This window comes from Macrosteles quadrilineatus, unplaced genomic scaffold (genome assembly GCF_028750875.1).
Source record: "Macrosteles quadrilineatus isolate MER2022 unplaced genomic scaffold, UCM_ALF_1.0 Scaffold_2__2_contigs__length_208266976, whole genome shotgun sequence".
NCBI classification, from domain to species: Eukaryota; Metazoa; Arthropoda; class Insecta; order Hemiptera; family Cicadellidae; genus Macrosteles; species Macrosteles quadrilineatus.
Genome location: NW_026542595.1, coordinates 123,734,911 through 123,751,618, shown reverse-complemented (window position 1 = coordinate 123,751,618; position 16,708 = coordinate 123,734,911). Strand labels below are relative to the sequence as shown.

At 32.6% G+C, this 16,708-nt stretch overlaps 3 protein-coding genes across 3 annotated transcripts; 1 reads left to right on the top strand and 2 right to left on the bottom strand.

Annotated features, from left to right (window-relative positions):
* Positions 1-227: 227 nt before the first annotated feature.
* Positions 228-4,272, bottom strand: LOC128983901 (peptidoglycan-recognition protein LF-like). The gene is made up of 3 exons (XM_054403161.1): positions 3,681-4,272; positions 1,202-1,326; positions 228-451 (listed from the first exon to the last, which is right to left on the bottom strand). Exons 1-3 carry the CDS (start codon positions 4,007-4,009, stop codon positions 339-341), a joined length of 567 nt encoding a protein of 188 aa, XP_054259136.1. The 5' UTR covers positions 4,010-4,272; the 3' UTR covers positions 228-338.
* Positions 4,273-7,758: 3,486 nt separating this feature from the next.
* On the top strand, positions 7,759-8,499 carry LOC128984842 (ADP-ribose glycohydrolase OARD1-like). Its single transcript, XM_054404209.1, has one exon. It carries the CDS (start codon positions 7,759-7,761, stop codon positions 8,497-8,499), a length of 741 nt encoding a protein of 246 aa, XP_054260184.1.
* Positions 8,500-12,068: 3,569 nt separating this feature from the next.
* On the bottom strand, positions 12,069-15,300 carry LOC128984264 (peptidoglycan-recognition protein SB2-like). Its single transcript, XM_054403567.1, has 4 exons — positions 15,172-15,300; positions 14,116-14,384; positions 13,075-13,199; positions 12,069-12,294 (listed from the first exon to the last, which is right to left on the bottom strand). The coding sequence occupies exons 1-4, from the start codon at positions 15,181-15,183 to the stop codon at positions 12,179-12,181; spliced, it is 522 nt and encodes a 173-aa protein (XP_054259542.1). The 5' UTR covers positions 15,184-15,300; the 3' UTR covers positions 12,069-12,178.
* Between the last annotated feature and the right edge of the window lie 1,408 nt (positions 15,301-16,708).

Here is a 16,708-nt window from a genome sequence, read left to right as displayed (position 1 = left end):
TGTACATTTTCAAACACCTACGAGAAGAGCATGCGATATTCTTAGACTAAAGAATAGTATGGTTAAAATAATACTTTTTGGTTTCATGTTTATGACGATAAGATCTTTGTGGCCTCTTATGTTTCCATTTTTTGTTTATATAATAAATAATCGCATATGAGCTTACTGACTAGATCAGGTTCAACCTAACTTAACACGAAAAGTAAAGGTAAAGTATAAGATCCATATAATAATAACAAATATTTATACGTAAATACTAACAACATGGATACACTATAAACGATTTAGGCACAATTATTTACACCCTATTTACACTTATAAAAATATTCAGTTAATGTTTAATCATGGTAGTCCGTGTAGAATCGAGGTTTATTCTTCATGAACGCTATTTTCACACCGTATTGGACAAGTTCCCAAGCAGCATTGGCCATAGTTAGTGGTGGTGGAGAACCTAAGACATAAAATATATTTTATTAAAAAGTGTAAGCAATTTATTCTAAAATATATCCTCAACAGTTTGAGTAAACATGGAGAGTAAATGGAAGTTTGAAAATCACCCCAAAGGATTTTAGCTTCATGGATTCCCAGCCTACCAGGAAATCACAGTCTAAATACCATAATGAGGGGTTAAATACCTTCATGAATCAATCGGTTGTTGTTCTCTAATCCAGGGGATTTACTCATGGTTGTATTGCCATAAACCCGTGTAAAGCTACCTTTTATCTTATTTTTTTGTAATTTGTTAATAGTCAATGTAAACAATTTTGACAACCTACAAATGCCATATTACATTACCAACACCATAGATTTTTAATCTCTTACAAAAGTTAACATAGTCCTTATGATCTTTACGATTACTAAATTTTTATTTATGTTTTTTGACAATACATCGTTATTTTAGTACCTCAACTGAATGCTATATTGAAATCATACTGAGTCAATTTAATATTGCTCATTACGCAGCACAGTAAGTAGTGTACAGGCTGGGTGAATGACATGTCCTTTTTTACATTGTAGCGTCGATTTATATTTTTACTGTAGGGATACATTGTTATTAGAACTTGCTGTTTGTAAATTAATATTTTATTTATTTCGCTTTTATGTATATTTCATTGGAATGACAATTTGTTTTAGTATACTTTCATGAAAAATAAATATAACATGAATCAGTTTACTGTTTTACATTATAGGTAGAACTTACCTTGCTGTCCAAAATGAGCAATTTCTATCACAGCTCCATCTAATTGTGGATATTTTTCGCTCATTTCAGGTTTTTTCGTCCACCCACGTAGCTCGTAGACAGTACCGTCTCCGCCAATCGCAAAACTGAAACGCCAAAAAAGTGTGGTTGATTTCGCAAACATTCATAATAATGTGTTATTGTATTTATTCGAGATTGAAATAAAAATGCTAGTCATTTGTTACCTTGTTACCAACTATAATTAAATAGTTTATGTAGTTTATCTAATTTCCCTAAAATCTAATGAAAAAAAATTCAAAACAACTATAGTGTTGTTACACTTTTAACTCTCTAAACCGTAAAAAAAAAACTTTTTCTTAAATATGTTTGTACAAGTTTATAAAATGTTACCAAATTTATTTGTTTAAAAATGGAAATTTTGGTATACTGTTATACATTTGTAACTTTTATAGATTTAATACACTCTTGTCTTTACGGTGATAAAGGAGCATAATGCTGGATATTATTTATCACGAATAGCATATATTATTTAACATATATTATTAAATAAAGCATTATTTTTTTTATTTATTTAGCATTTATTATTTGAATAGCATATGCTTGCTATTCAACCAAGTCTTTTCTATTGCATGTAATGTTAGTCTCTTATCTGCCTGTCAATAAATTATGCAAAACAACAAAAAAAAAGGAAAAAAGCATGAGAAAAGGCAGAAGAGAAGAAAATTTAATTAGGCTAAGCAATTTTATTTCACATTTCACCTTCACTCTTTTATTACTTTTCGTTTATCTAATCTCAATCTTTCAATATTGTATCTGTATCAGCATGTCAACCCTGTAATGCCAACCCTTGTAAAAATGATGTTATACCGTAAACAAATAAACAAATAAACGAATAATTCCAAAACCTCATTTAGTTATCATATTCCTTTTCCAGGAGGACACGTTGACTTCAGTTTTCAAAGTAATTAATCTGCTGCATATAAATTGATTTTCCCGCAAAGTCAAAGGTTTCGTAGCTAAAACTCTTTCACAAGCCCACCCTGAAGCTCTGGTTAGAGAAACTAATCTACCTTGATTAATTTAGTAATTAATAGTTTAGTGCAATCAATATTTTAGACATGCCTCAGCACAGGCTTTCGGTATTTATTTATTTATTTATTTACTTTTTTTTATTTTTTTATTTATACGGTAAACACCATTCTTACAGTCAATAATACATGAGATTCAAGTTACAAGATAAATATATATAAGCCAGATACAGATTCATCCTGCTAAGTAAACATGCATAAACATTTTTAGAAAAATAACGATACAAGTAACCAAATCTAGATAACAATTGATAAATATTTTAATATAATAACAGTAACGAGCAAAAATATGAATATATTTGACAGACAAGACAGAAAAAAACCCATGACAATAATATAATAACGGTGACGTAAACTCAGTGAAGAAATGTTAACATTGCAATAAATATTTGTGAAAGTGTAAACAAACAAACAAACTAAATTAACAACAACTTAACTAAATTAAACAAACAAATTAAAATACAACGTCGATGAAATTCTATTTAGTGATTTTGACGAAGTTAAACGTCTTATTAGAGAAGAATTGCACTTTTTGGTTACATTATATTTGAATGTATTCCAAAATCGCATATGTATTCTGAAAAGTCAGATTTATTTCAACATGATGCCAAAACATGAACGTTGTACGTTACGTAGCATGATGTTATATAGGATGATTTGGATATCATCCCATATAAAGAGTCCGCAATGTACATGTTTACGTTAGTATCGAATTTGGTTGTTTCAACATTATGTACTGCTGTAAAAATGTACTACCACAGTTTTTATGTACGTATACTATGGACATTATGCATATTAGTACTGTCTATGAGATAAATATTTGATGGGAGGGAGTTGGTCTAGAGGTAGAGTACCAGGCTTCGGAAACCGAGGTCCCGGGTTTAAACTCCTCCTATTAAAACTGGGTTTTATCGATGCGATTATGCAACAATCTTCTATGGATAGCCTCAAGTAATGTGTAAAACAGTTCCGGGATAGAGCCTACCTAATTAGAATGTGAAAAATTATCACGAAGAAAAAAACTGTCTATGAGAAGTAGGCACCTTTTTCTGACTTTTGTCCATGGATTTACTTTAAAACACACAATAAAAAGCTCATGCAACCAATCTTTTTTGTAAAAGATAATGCTCTTTTAATTTTACCGTATGGTATTTTCCAAGTCTAAGTTCTTACCTCCTAAAACACTGCGTAGCCAAAGTTCCATCAAATAAAATTAAAATATATGTTTTTCACAATATTATGAACTTTGAAAACAGAGGGACTGCTGGTTGATAATATTAAGATTTTCAACATTGCATAAAAGTTGGAAAAAATAATTCTACCATTTCTAACCAAAACAGTGATGATACTTCAAATATACTAGACAAAATTGGAAACCAACTTTTACCTACCTGTAGGGAATGTCAGGCATTCCTTTCTTCAAACTCTCCTTAGTCATAGCCTTGAGAAATCTCTGGCACTCGTCGAACAGTCCGCACATAGGGGTTTGTGTGTATGAGAAGAGCACGGCAGATATGGGATGTTTCAATGGAGGAATCACAACAGTTGACACTTCTGTGCTAACTTTCACAAGATCTGCTCCACTTGTCTCCAGCTGTTGCTCATCATCCCACTCATCCCTGTACACTAGGTTGAACGGTTTCAGAATCTCCTCCAAATCACGATATTTGTGCAGTTCTTTGTTGATTGCTACATTTTTGGGATGCATTTTCACACCCATGTTGACTGTTTATGTTGTGGAAAGCTTAAATATTGAAACAAATTAAGTAGCTAATGTGAAGGTTTTGTCACTTCCATTTGTAGTTAACTAAGGAAACATTCGTTTTACATTTTTGCGCTAGAAATAAATTGGAACATTGAAGTGTTTGAAACCATGTTGCACCGTCCGTTATCTTCTAATTACTTACTAAGTTATAGTGAAGATAGTTAAGTAGATATTATGCCATACAATTCATAAAACTATGTTAGTTTTGATAGCTGAACCAACATAGAAAGTTGTAGATTTATTGCTGAAGCTGTGAGCTTCAAACCGAGGTATAAAAGGTTCACATAAAAATTACGACAATTAAACATTATGGTGTAAAGTAGATTTAGTTATAACAATTAATTTTAAAGTTGATGCAGCTTAGGAATTAATAATATAACAATTATTGTGTTCATAGTATGTAAAGTCTGTCTTGGTTTTACAGATTTCCTTTGTGTTAGCAAACAACATAATCTTATTTTTTCGTCCTAGGCCATTAGGCTTAAGCCCGAGGTTGATTTTTGTTTGAGTCAAGTGATGAGCCTGTACTCACTAAGTTGTATATAAAATATTTTTTTAATATTTTTATTTTATTTTTCGTTTTGATGTTTTTCCACAAGTACTATATTATGAGGCAACTTAATGCCCGGAAAATTTATTATTTTGTATAATTATTTAATTATTTAATTTTTTCACCTTACCTCAGGTTAGATCTAGGGGCTGCAACATTATCACTTAGATCAAAATCAATATAGGGGATTAAGTCGGCTTTGAACCCGGAATCCCGAGGAAACCAGCTCACTCGCTACACACAACTAAAGTTATACTTCAACAATAGAGTTTTTAATTATTCATTTATTTGTTGAATGTGGCTCTGTATAGTTTTTTGTTATCATTACTGTTTTCATCTCCACTGACTCCCATATATAGACGAAATGATGCGGGCACATTGTTGATTTTGGTTTTCTATTTATATTAACCATCACAAAAAAAAAGGATTTAATTAAATAGTTCAGTTTAATTGATATTTTTATTAAGTTTGTATACTTTTGGTATGCTTGATGTTTAATTATCAAGAATGTATTTTAACTGAAAAATACGCTTTCATCCATTAGTAACAGTTTAAATTGATAACTTTTGAACTAAGTAGGCCTAGGGGAAGTCACGTGACGACGGATTCATGCTAGACGTGTCTATTTTGCTCTGTAATTTCTTTCCGATTTTATCAATATACTTAAACCATTTGAGTTAACTTTTGTTGTTGTGTATAGTCAATGATTTTCCGCATCTACTGTTGTGGTTCCCTGGACATTTTTCTGCGTGAGTTTTAAATGTCAGAAGTTTTTAAATCCTAACCTAGTTCTGTTTCAATTAACATTTGGCCAATATTTTGCAACCCTATGCAGCTAATCTGCCCAACTTCCATCTCAACATTTGCTAAACGAAGCGCCACTGTACAGAGGCCAGACGCCACCTATACGGGATACGTGCAGCTACCCCTTTCTTGAGAACATCACAACGCTACCTATGAGCGATTCTGCAAGTTAGCTACGCCTGCAACTTTTGCGATGCTTCCCGCTTGATAGTTGAGTACTGCGCAACTGCGTTTCAACTGTTGAAGGCACTACAGTATCCAGAATTGACGGGAAACTATTCAAATTTTTGTTTGCAATATATTAGGAGGGAAGGTAGCACATTGATGGATGTAGAGTCTGCTTTGTATAACGTGACTAACTTAGACGATGAATCTGAACATATTTTTTCCTCACTTTATAATGAAATAAACACTTTAATTGCTAACAATGACGAATCCCAAAACTCACTGTTATTGCCAAACCTCGCAAAACTTATTATAAAAGTTGACAGTATCCATAAAAAGGAATATGATATCGAGACAAGTAATCTAAAACTTAAAGAAGAACTAAATATGTTGCATAGAATTGCGCAAAATGAGAAAGATCTTAGATCTGAGGAAATTAACAACTCGTTCAAGATCCAAGACTCAGCTAACGATGAAATACACGAACTTCAGCAAAAGATATCGGACTTGCAACAAATCATCAGTGGGTTGAACTCTGAGAAAGAATGCCTAACTCGTCACATAAATGAAATCCAACGGGAAAATCATATAAGTACTGACATTATCAATAAGCTGACTAAGGAAATCTCTGACCATAAGTTACAGCTTACAGCTATTACGAAACAGAGTAAGCCTTCATCCACAAATAATGACTTGTGGTTTTCTGATGATATATTACAAACCTATTTTGATTCACTCTACGACAATATAAATGACAGACAGGACATTCTTCTTCTTGGACCAGGAGCAACGCTACAGATAAAACTAGGATCCTCGGTCGACGTACAAAAACAGCTTGAATTGATGTCGTTTGGCTCAAAAAAGTTTGTCTTTTTATGTGTGAACGACAGCTTGGAATTACAGTCTTCTGACTCCGGATCCCATTGGAGCCTTCTCATATATGACAGTACATCTTCCAAAGCTTATCACTGGGACTCAATAAGTGGCTATAACAAAGCTGCTGCAGCAAGAATTGCCCACCGTCTAGGTATTAGTGAGCAGCACATCCAAGAAGTTTCTTGCAATCAACAAAAAAACTCGTTTGAATGCGGCTTGAATGTTTTAGTGAATGCAAAACTGGCTTTGCTAAATATTTTTAAACACAATAATATATTTCCTTCTATATGCAATACATCACAGAAACCTACTCTAATAGGTGACACCAAGAGAACTGATGTGAGTATTCTTGAAGAAATTAACAACCTAAAGCAGGCAAACCCTAGTAAATTTATCATGGAATCGGACAATAGTACTTATTCCACTGCTGCAAATGAAGATAATAACTTAAGATTGAGAAGTCTCAGTAAGTGGCCGTGTTTACCACCTGTAACAACAATGAACAGATATGAACCTCTCGCTGAATCAATACATGACACTAGTGCAAGTAATCAATCTGAAGAAGAGAAAAGTATTACTAAACTTGCTACAGGGGAAAAGTCAATTAGGGCTCCGGAAAACTTACCATCAGAAGACCCGAGAATTGTGACCACCAAAAATGTGCCCAAACGTTTTAAAAATATGGGAAACCACCTGATGAATTCAAATATCAAATCACACAACCAGAAGACCCAGAAAAAAATTCAAATCATTGGAGACAGTCATGCAAGAGGCTTAGCTAAAATGACAATGGATTTATTTTCTGAAGAGTTCAGGGTATGTGGCTTTACATGCCCAAACGCCAAAGTCGATAAACTTATGATGAACAGTAATACATGGAATGACAATGATTTGACAAAATTTCTTGCTGGTGCTAATAATATATATAGCAATGACCTTAAAGCTTTATACGCCAACCTTAAACTGCCAAATATGAAAACTCCGTTATTTCTTATCACCGTACCCTTCCGCCGTGATGTATCTCTCTCACAAAAGGTCAACTTTGATATTTTAGAATATAACATTTTTTTTAAATGATGTAGCACATTCAAATGCAAATGTTTTCATTATCGATGGTTCTTCCTTATCTGAGAAATATTATTCAAAGGATGGTATTCATTTGAATAAAAGGGGGAAAAAGGAACTTTGCAGATGCATACAATTTAAGTACGATAAAGTCATCAACAAGCTTAAAGATAGGAGAACGGACACACTCTCACCCCTGGACAACTGCCACTCAACGCCGAATGATAAAACTCAGTCTATAGCAATGTCCATCGAAGAAATAAAGCGTGATCTATTTTCTGCCCCTGAGGATCATGCTTTGGCTCACTGTGTTGCCAGGGATTTACGAATGGCAAAAGGCATTGCGGCTAAATTCAGGAGTAAATTCAAGAGAATTGAAGAGCTTAAGTCCCAGAATGTAGGTGTTGGTGGTTGTGCCGCACTGAAGGTTGACAGTCAGTATATTTTTTACTTAGTAACAAAAGAGTTAAGTTACAAGAAGCCAACTTACCAAACTCTCCAAAACTCACTCGACAATCTAAAGGCAAAATGCATCGAATATAAGATCTGCAAGTTAGCTATGCCTCGTATCGGTTGTGGGCTGGATGGACTTCATTGGGGAAGAGTTAAGGAGATGGTAACCAAAACGTTTAATAACCTAGACATAAGGATCGGCATTTATGAATTCAATGAGGAAGGTTTGACTGAGTGGGAGATGGGTAAACCTAACTTCCAGACCTCAAAGTTACCGACAGTTCCATCTACAATAACCAAGAGTCAAACCCAGGTGAATCATCAGAAGACTCGAGTTAACAAACATTCAAAGGATGATCCCATCGAGAGACAACCTAGACAGGCCAAAGAGGCAGATCTACCAACTGATGTGATCGGGACTCGGGATGTTGCTTCTCCGACGTCCAGTGCACCTGGTCAAGACACACAACCTACAACTCCTGACATCTCACTCCACAATGACCTCAACACAACAAATGAAAAAAGAACCTGAAATACCCAAGAGTTTGATTTCTGTAGAAAGTGAAGAAATTATAGTTGATAACAGTTTTACTGATGTAAATACTAGGCAGACTAACATGAAATATTTTTTAAGGAACAGAAAGGTCATGCAAAAGAAAGCATAAGACTACAATCTAAGACCAATTCCTCTTATGTGGGCACTGCTGACACACAAGCACTTAAATTACTAAACATTTTACATTGCAATATTCAAGGGATAACCCAGGGCAATAAAATCGATGAAATAAATCTTTACATAGATTCTTTTAGAACAAAACCTGATATTGTTTGTTTCTCTGAACACTGGGTTCCATCTACATGCCAAATTCCACTTTTTCAATTCGATGGGTATCAATTAGCCGGTTCATATTGCAGAGAGAAACAAAAAAGAGGTGGGGTTTGTGTATTGGTGAATAATAATTACAGTATTAAATTAAGAGCGGATCTTGGAAACTTTACGGTTGACTCTTATTTTGAGTGTTGTGGTGCTCAGATCACGGACCCTCTTGATTTAATTGTGCTTTGTGTCTACAGACCTACCGTGTATACCAAAATTGCATATGATATTTTTTTTCTAGCTTGCGTTCACTTTTACAATATTCTATTCTTAAGAATCCTAAATCCTTTTTTATACTTACAGGAGATTTTAACATTGATATTTTGAAAAATAGTTCTCAATATGAAGAGTTTCTTTCAATATTAAATTCATTCAATCTTTTTACAACTATAAAGGTACCCACTCGGGTTTCAAATGTTTCTAGTACATGTATTGATAATATTATAACAAATTTTAAACCTAATTTATGTTTGCCTTCTGTGGTACAAAATGGTTTATCTGATCACTTAACTCAATATCTTCAAGTGAATTGTGAATATTTTACCAAGAAACATACAGAAACTGTGGTTAATAAAAAAACAATATACGTAAGACATTTTTCTAAGGTTAATATCTCCAATTTTGTCAATTCTTTAAAATCAGAGGATTGGTCTTACTTCTTTCAGAAATTAAATGTAACATCTGATGCAAATACTATTTATAAGTGTTTTTTACATATTTTTAAACTACATTTTAATGCGTCTTTTCCATTAGTTAAGGCTAAAAATAGTCTTAACCGGAATAAAGATAAAGGTTGGCTTACAAGTGGGATAAAAAGATCTAGTAAACATAAACGGGAACTTTTTGAGCTCAGCAAACGATCCACAAATCTGCATTTTAAAAATTATGTTAAAAAGTACAGCAAAGTGCTCAGTAAATGTATAAGAACTGCTAAAATATTACATAATAAAAATAAAATTAAACAATCGTTCAACAAGACTAAAACTGCTTGGCAAATTGTAAAAACAGAAACGAATACTTCCGCCAGTAAAATAGACAAATTTCCATTTTTATCCGAATCCGTAAACATCAAAAATCAGTTAAATTATGTTAACAAATTCTTTACAGAAACTTGCAAACTTCTAAATGTTAATTCTGATCCTGAAAGCTCAATAAATTTTTTACAACAAGGGGTCCGACCTAATTCTATGTTAATATCTTTCAAAACTACAGATCCTCAAGAAATTCAGCAAATAATTAACGAATTAAAACCTTCAAAATCGTGTGGATGGGATGAAATATCACCCTTCATCATAAAACAATGTTCATCTTTTATTTCAATCCCACTTGCTCATTTAATCAACACTTCACTCTATACAGGTGTCTTTCCGGATGTATTAAAGCTCTCAAACGTGATACCAGTTATAAAAAAAGGCAATCCAAAAGAACTAACTAATTATAGGCCCATTTCATTACTGCCGACATTCTCAAAAATTTTTGAAAAGATAGTTTTTAATAGGCTGTATGATTACCTTGATAAATGTCAACTCTTAAACATGAATCAGTATGGGTTTAGAAGGGGTAAAAGCACTGTAGATGCCATATTTAGTTTTGTATCTGAGGTTGCGGATGCTCTTGACAGGTCGCAGAATGTATCTGGTCTCTTCTGTGACCTGTCAAGAGCGTTCGACTGTGTAAACCATAATATACTGATTCGGAAGTTGCAGTTTTATGGTATATCGGGCAGGACCAGTAAATGGTTGGTTTCATTTCTATCCAACAGAAAACAGTGTATAAATTTGCAGTCACTGGGAATTAAATCTGATTATAGATTAATCACAGATGGTGTACCTCAAGGGTCCATTCTTGGACCCTTACTCTTCCTGGTTTATGTCAATGACTTGCCCATGACCTTAAATTCTAAATTGGTTATGTTTGCTGACGATACTTCTGCTATCTTCACCCATCCAGATAAATCAATGTTTCCACAGCTTATCAAACAAGAATTCCAAAAGCTGGAAAGTTGGTTTCAAGCTAATGGACTTTTACTAAATCAATCCAAGTCTCTTTTAATGAACTTTAAAAACAAATTATTTTAATAACAATTTTTCTCACGAAAACACCACTCTATCTTGCAACCTTGCCAACTCCACCAAATTTTTAGGAATAACAGTAGATCATAAATTAACCTGGAAAACTCACATAACAGACGTCATCAAAAAGTTAAATAAAGCATATTTTGTAACTCTCATTCTTTCTAGATCAGTTGATATTTCTACTCTTATGATGGTATACTATGGCTATGTTTATCCTATTCTCAATTACGGAATTATTTTTTGGGGAAATTCCGACAAAAATAAAAAAGTTTTTAAATTGCAAAAAAGAATAATTAGAACAATTTATTCTATCAAAGCTAGGGGTTCTTGTAAAAATACATTTAAAAACAATAATATCCTTACTTTTCCCAGTCTGTATATCTACAATTTATTAATTTTTATGAAACAAAATATTTCTAAATTTTCTGTTAATTCGGACAATCATAATTATAATACCCGACACAAAAGCTGCCTTTTATACCCTAAACATAAATCCTCAACTTTAGAATCTTCTCCCCACTACTCTGGTGTTAAGTTTTACAATAACCTGCCTGATTCGATTAAATCTGTAGCTTCCCTTAAGTCGTTTAAGAAACAGTTATTTAAGTTTTTATGTAGTAAATGCTGTTATAAGGTAAAAGATTTTTTCCACTGACTCTTGTACATTAGTTTTAAGATATTTGTTTTATCACGATTATTGTATTGACGCTATTTATGTATATTGTATACTAAATGAATAAAGGATAATTTGATTTGATTTGATTTGATTATAATATATAATTATTTGCCTTTTTACAATAAAAATGGATACAATAAGCTTACAAATAGCCCGTTTCAATCGAGAATACAACAAAATCGTCTGATTATAAATTAAGATCAACTATGTTACTCATTTTTCTGAAAGTTTTGTTTTGTTCATTTACTATTATAACACGCATAGTTATACAGTTGTATGAAATGGAATATTTAAAAATTTACGCTTTATGTATGGGTAAAAACATTTTCTGTAATATAAAAATCCCACTGTTCATCTATCACGAATTTCAAATATTTTAATGTCTTGTGTAATCAAATTAAAACACTATTAACTAATTTCCCATCTCACTATGTATTTAAGTACAGAATACATAAATAAAATACAACTTTAAATAGTAAAGCAAACAGTTTCAAATGTTTATTACAATAACACAAGTTTAACATTATATACATAAAGCTTAGGGTATAATTACACGACTTGACACACATTTTCTAGCAATACACTATACAAATAAAGGATGTCGGTCGGGCATAGACTTGTGTGTGATATATTTCTTTGACATTCCAAACAAAGTTAAAAGCCAGGAACCGTTGATTTGATTTATCGATGGTGGTTTACCTAGAACAGACAAAAATTCATTAAAAAATGCCCATGAATTTTTATAATAAAAAAATAGGAATGAATTAAAACGTTTTTACTACACATATAAAAAACCAGGGTTGAAAAGACACCTTTTGCCTTTGAGAAACTATATTGTCATTATGTACTATTCTATAAGTTCGTGTGACTATTTATGAATATAAAATGTTATTTGTTGTTTCTCTGTATAACATTAATACAATTTATTCATTCTTTTTTCACTACATAAACAAGCAACTGATCCATACGTATAAAAAATTTTAAAATATTTGAATCCATTTAAAATTGTTAGATGCATAAGATATTACGCTACCAATTAAATAAGAAATTGAAAAATGTGCTACTGAAAAACTTTAAAATTTCAATAAATTTAAATATCAATAATTCAGAGTCAAATATTCTTTACAGTGGTAAACATAAATAAATTTAAAGAATTATTTAATAGTTTACTTTTTCATCGGGAATACTTTCCTGTTGGAAATGTGATTGAGGTATAGGTGATGTCCACTTAACCATAGGTTGACAATAACATCCTATGGCCCGGCAGGAAAATATAACATCCTATGCCCCGGCAGGAAAATATAACATCCTATGCCCCGGCAGGAAAATATAACATCCTATGCCCCGGCAGGAACGTAATGAAAACATCAGTTTGCTACAGTACGACGAAAATATGTAATAACTTCATTGTAAACGTATATCGGTATGAAGTCATATAATCTAAGCTTGTCAACAAGTTTAAAGATTGGCTTATCTTACCCTTTCTCCCAAAGTGAGCTATTTCCATACTTTCTCCCCACAAAGCTGGGAAAACTCTGCTTCGTTCAGGCTTTCTTTTCCAGCCCCTGCATTCGTACACGGTGCCATCACCACCGACTACAAAGCTGAAAGATGATAGAATTTGCTAAGAAAGTAGGTCGTTATTTTTCATTATTGAAGGGAATCGTTTTTCATTTAAACCATAATAAATGGTAACAAGATTAGTGGAACCAGATTTATTTTAACCAAATTGCAACCACAAGGCCTAAATGTTAATTAATTACATTTAATTTTCTTTTCAGCTTTGATTAATTAGATTTACGTTACCTCCCAATAACTAGGAAAGATCGATAGAATGTGTAACATTTGTATTAATCACATAGAGTACTCAACTAAACCAAACATGTATCAAAATATATTTTGTTAGGAATCGTATATGTATTACAAACAGACAACACCACTGTATTTTCGTGTCAGGTGTTAAACACATTTTCAATTCAAATTGGTTTGTGTAAGCTAAAAAAATAACAAATGTTATTACATATATGTTGGTCCATTGGTTATTTCAAAACAATGTAATCGAGTAAGATCAAAACTAATTAATATCTTGGAAAATGTGTCAATGTTTTACGGATAAAACTAATTAAAATTTGTCCGTAAAAATATAAAATACAATGATTTAGTACTCTTTAGTTAAGCTATCTTATTCTTTAGTTAAATCCTAACGCTTCGGTTGGATCCTAATGAAATTTTGTAATAATTTGATTTTATTTAAAAGGGATGTTTATAAAATACCAAGGATGTAGTCGTTATTTTAGTTTGATTTCATTAGCTTTGCATTATGAAACAACAAATTCCAAGGGGCATTAAAAACATGGTAATATATTTTTTTTACAAATTTAGAATTACAACCTGGAACATCAACGTAAGTTTGGTAAATTGACGTAAATTAGGTCGAATAGTGAAACCCCTTTTTAAAAGAATTGTCAAGGATACATAGCCATTTGAATCCCCACTGGTGAACTTCTTAGCGAAACTTACTTGAAAGGAACAGTCCACAGTCCTCTTTCTACAGCGTCCAGATGCATCTGGTACAGCTTCTCCTTACATTCCTCTGGACTGAAGAGGACATCTGTCTCCGTGTAGGACAAGATGATGTGAGGCACGGGGTTCGAGAGGAACGGTTTCTCGAAGTATTCACACTCCAGGAGTGGAGGCCCTCCCCACTCGTCCCTAGGGACTATCACCAGCTCTGTGTGTCTTCGCTCCCTCTCCCAGCGAAATGTGCGGGCCGTAGAGGTGGTCAGACCCTAAAATGACAGTAATGTTTGATTCCAAATTTTGAGAGAGCTTTTTTCTGTGTCTATCTAAGTCAGTGACATTCGTGTTTAGTATGTTAAATTAACCTTGATCTTGATCCAACGTGTCAGGTTCTTTAATTGTTAGCCTAATGATAAATGACATCTGGGTCTATATCTAGCTTAGAATCGTACTATTGACCTTCAGATTTAAGGCGTGGACTATAACCATTAGGTCACCCAAACAGTATGGATAGGTCAATCATGGAAAGGTCTTTAAAGTGCATATCTTGCACTCATTACAGGTTACTTATCTTAAAGAGACGTATAAAATATCAAAAATGTATTATGTATGTCAAGTACTAAAACTAATAAACAATTAACTGCTTTACCATAGTATACATTATGTTCACTGTATCTATATGAAACAAATTTAGCTTTGAAGTTAATTTGCCATGAATACTTCGTATTTATTACATCAGGGGGTTTTAAAAATAAAAAGTATTTTCATAGTTTGTTAAATTTATGTGAGGAAAGCCTTCAGTCCTTTGGTATTTAATATAAACTCACTATTGATTTCGTGAGTAAATATCAAAACTGTTTATCAATTGAAATAAAGGGGAAATAAGTAGTGGGCTTGAAAATAATATGTTTTTTAGGAGTTGTACGTAAAAATAATTTTGTTACATAAACAGGAAAACCCTACTCGATATCTACAACCTTGGTTGAAAAAAGTAATTAAGCTTTTTTGTGTTATGTTATGATAATATTAACGCTACGTGAAGCTTATATTACTTACAGGATCTGTCATAATTGCAGATATGTCCAAAGAAACATGTAAAACACTAAATATTTATGAAAAACTTTTCCTTAGACTTTAAAATTAGTCGCCAATTTCTCATTTTATACACACTCGCAAACAGTTACAATCACACTGACTAATTATGTAAACGAGACAAAACATCGTTTGCATTCAAGCCAGCTACGCAATGTTTAGTAGCATCGTTTATGGTTTTCAAGATAAACTTATCTTTAGAACCTACGAACTCCCTAAAACGTATAATATTCCCCTGTTGTCTCTGCCACATCTGGGTTTGACAACAACTTTTTTTTCTCATAGCAAAAAATCTTGTTTTAGTCAATGAGCAAATAGGCTGTATGAATGATGGGACGTAGTTAATTCATATAAAATATAACTTTCGTCCTTAATGTGCAACACACAAATATAGAAAATTTGCGAACTTTTACATAAATGTTGTGTTTAGGTTTAGACAAAGTAGTTTTTGTCACTAACTACAACAACTTTTTGTACATTAAGTATTTTTACAATGTGTTACTTAATTGGATGTTATTTTGTGTGATGGTTATTGTAAGCACTAGCAAAGTTTTTTTTTCTCTAGAAGGCCTTTTCTTTTTCTTTAGAAACACCCTACTAGCATATACACATTTTAATTTAACCCGCAGTATATGATATTGTAAAAGTACTAGAAATGTGTTTTATAACTGTTTTAAAGAAACAAAAGCCAATTAAACTAAGGTACGACTAGGGCTTGTAAGACCAAAGGAGAAGTAAGTGGAAGTACGAACAACTAAAATATTGTAGAACCTTACCAGCATTGTCTGGCATTATAGGAGAACGAAAACCCGTATTACATTATGTACCTATATGAAAAACATTATTTGGAAATTATAGCCTTCTTTCATTTTTGTGATTGCATCGACTACTTAAAGTTTTTCAGCGACATAAGTTCATAATTGAACTATTGTGGAAGAACAAATCCCATTTCAGTTACCTCGACGTGTGCCAAATCCCCATAAACTCTGTGATAATTTTTTTCACCTATAAATCTCACTCGACGCCTGTAAATTGACTAAAGTCAAATTTGAGATTCTTTAAGCGTAAAAACGTCAAACATTTAATAGGGCATTCACGATTTAAATCGGAAACCTCTAGTTGATGAATACAACGCTTCTCCAAAAAAATGTTAAACCACCACATGATTTTTCATAGCGGAGTATTGACAATATAAAACCCTTTTGTATTTGAATTAGAGTTTTTACTAAACACATATTCATGATTTAATCATGGATAAGGTTTTTACTCACTCGGTAAACCTAAAGTTGTTGGCATTTTCTTCGTTACCATTAAGCAAACAACAACGTATCGTTAAACGTATCATTGAAGTATTGTCTTTTTAAACCTTCACCAAAGTGGATGGAATTTAATTTTTTCAGGGTAGAAGTGAAAAAACTAATTTTTCCCCTATGCAACAACCTATGAAAATCCCGTTATCTTATTCCGATCATGCTGTTTCGTGAACCCGTTCGAAAATTAT

Coding starts and splice junctions, on each gene's coding strand:
- LOC128983901 (XM_054403161.1), bottom strand. CDS start 4,009: ATGGGTGTGAAAATGCATCCCAAAAATGTAGCAATCAACAAAGAACTG. Junction 1,327..3,680: donor ATGCCTGACATTCCCTACAG/GTAGGTAAAAGT, acceptor TTGGCGTTTCAG/TTTTGCGATTGGCGGAGACG. Junction 452..1,201: donor TGCTCATTTTGGACAGCAAG/GTAAGTTCTACC, acceptor TTTATGTCTTAG/GTTCTCCACCACCACTAACT.
- LOC128984842 (XM_054404209.1), top strand. CDS start 7,759: ATGTCCATCGAAGAAATAAAGCGTGATCTATTTTCTGCCCCTGAGGAT.
- LOC128984264 (XM_054403567.1), bottom strand. Junction 13,200..14,115: donor CTGTGGACTGTTCCTTTCAA/GTAAGTTTCGCT, acceptor ATCATCTTTCAG/CTTTGTAGTCGGTGGTGATG. Junction 12,295..13,074: donor AGCTCACTTTGGGAGAAAGG/GTAAGATAAGCC, acceptor TGTCTGTTCTAG/GTAAACCACCATCGATAAAT.